At 36.6% G+C, this 2,105-nt stretch overlaps 1 protein-coding gene across 1 annotated transcript; it reads right to left on the bottom strand.

The window, feature by feature from the left end:
* Positions 1 to 23: 23 nt before the first annotated feature.
* LOC102206953 (STE20/SPS1-related proline-alanine-rich protein kinase-like) lies at positions 24 to 2,047 on the bottom strand (the record flags this gene model as incomplete). The annotated part of the gene is made up of 3 exons (XM_005755867.1): positions 1,932 to 2,047; positions 1,564 to 1,672; positions 24 to 162 (listed from the first exon to the last, which is right to left on the bottom strand). Coding segments are annotated over exons 1-3 (263 nt in total), but the record flags the coding sequence as incomplete, so codon positions are not given.
* Positions 2,048 to 2,105: the final 58 nt, after the last annotated feature.

The following is a 2,105-nucleotide window of genomic DNA, read 5'->3' as shown; positions in this document are numbered from 1 at the left end:
AGGAAAAAGATATAAACCAATACCTGTGAATTTGTCCGTTTCTGTGTAGATAGTCCAGACCCTCCAGAACTTCGTTTAAAATAGTGGCAATAATAGGCTCTTCTAAAGCTCGATTTTTATCATCTTCTTTGCTTTTGTGCTTAATTATATCGAGCATAGATCCTAAAAAGATGCCAGCCAAGAAAAGAAAACATGGTTAATTTTTAGAAAATATTGGGAAACAAATCTGTTTTGTGATTAATTTATGTTACATTTCAGTGTTTGTGTATTTGTATATTTTGGTATTTTTAGATTTGTTTTATTGCGGGGAGCAGCTTATTGTATTGTCTTTACAGCTGAAATTACTTAATTCAGTGATTTAAACCTATGGTTTCCTAGTTAGTTACCACTGTTGGGTGTTACTGCAATCACATTACATTGATTTCAGTTCGTGTGCTGGAAAATGTCAGAGTGGTTTACTGCGAAGATATGGACATTACTTTTATTTTTATTGTACAAAAGAGCAAGAGTACAATGGTAAAGTGCAAGCTCTGTACAGAAAAGAAACAACCACATTGTAGTGGTAACTTTGGCTCCTAATAGCACTGCACGGACAGTCTGCTAACACAAAACTAGCCAAGAACCCAGAGCGATGATAAACCTGAGTGTATGCAGAACCCAGCCCAGCAGCCAGAGCCTGACCTTTAACAGGTATTAAAGGCAGTGATGAGCAGTCAGGCTCACTTCCTACCTGTGCACATTTGTAAAGCAGAATCACTGTTATGTTTTCAGCTTTCCGTTGTGTTGTCAGCTTTTTGTTCATAATTAAACACTAAAAGAAACCTAGGGATTTGTGTTGGTGTACAGGATTGGATCCTTAGGTTTTTATTGTTAAATGGTAAATATATAACATTATGTTTCAGGTAATTTTACAAAGTAATGAGAAAGTACGGTAACGAGTTATTACTTTCTGTGGAGAGTAATTAAGTTACGTGCTGCTTTATTTTTTTGGGAGTAACAACCCCGACACGGGTCTTCAATTGTTGTCCCAAAGATTGTGATTGCCTGTCTGTGAAAAGCGCTTAATAAATAAAGTTTACTTACTTACTTAGTTTACTTACAGAGATATATAACGGTTACAAAATTAAATAAAAACGACGAGCAAATGTCGTTAATTTAAGTCTTCATGAGTGTGGTCAAATTTGTATTGTGAGGACAATATCTACAAGTGTTCCAACTATAAAGCAAAACTTAATTAAACCTTACCAATTACAAATTATGATACCTGAACTAATAAAAACTGAACTGAGCAAAAACTACTGGAGTCTAAGCAAAACTAAACTGACCTGATAAAAAACATTTTTTATTAATTATAATGGATTATTATACTGAAACTGGCTTTATAATAAGTTTTGAAATTTCTCAGATGTAACGCTTTTTGTCAACTAGGCATTAACACAGGTTGATACACTGCTGTTCTTTAATCAGATTAAACACAGACCGGTGTAAGGGCATTTAAGACTTATGTTATCACATGAATGGCATGAATGCATCACTAAGCCACCCGTGTCAGGTGAAGCTTACCCCCACTCAGAAGCTTCATGACTAACCAGAGTTCATCCTTCACAACAAAGGAGGTGTAGTATGTGACAATATTGGGATGGTTGCACTGACTCATGGCCTGAATTTCTTTCTATTGGTAGAAGCAAATGACAGGATATTTCACATACAGGACATCTCATTTATTCAGGGCACTTGCTTTATCTTAATAATCTGCAACGAGCTGCATAAACAACAGGAAAGTTAGAAGATTTCTATGCAAACTGCATTAATAGATAAATGAGAACCATAACAATATGTAGCAGAAGTTAAGTAGTACTACAGGAATCGGGTGTGGCGTAAAAAAACCAAAACACTGGGTTGAGAAAACAGCCCGTATTTATTGTACTCACCAATAGTTCATCCATGCTGGTCTGGCATTTTTCCAGGTTAATTCTCTTTATGGCTACACGCTCCTGTCTGGGGGTACAGAGGGCTGCCTGCACAACAGCTGTGGCCCCGCTGCCTGAGAATTAGAGCCACAATGAAGCTATGACAAAGTAAACAGGAGCCAAGTGGGAATTGCA

The sequence above is a fragment of the Pundamilia nyererei genome, unplaced genomic scaffold (assembly GCF_000239375.1).
Source record: "Pundamilia nyererei isolate P.nyererei 1_Seehausen unplaced genomic scaffold, PunNye1.0 scaffold04099, whole genome shotgun sequence".
Lineage (NCBI taxonomy): Eukaryota > Metazoa > Chordata > Actinopteri > Cichliformes > Cichlidae > Pundamilia > Pundamilia nyererei.
Note: the sequence above shows the minus strand (reverse complement) of the source record. Positions and strands in the feature narration are given on the sequence as shown.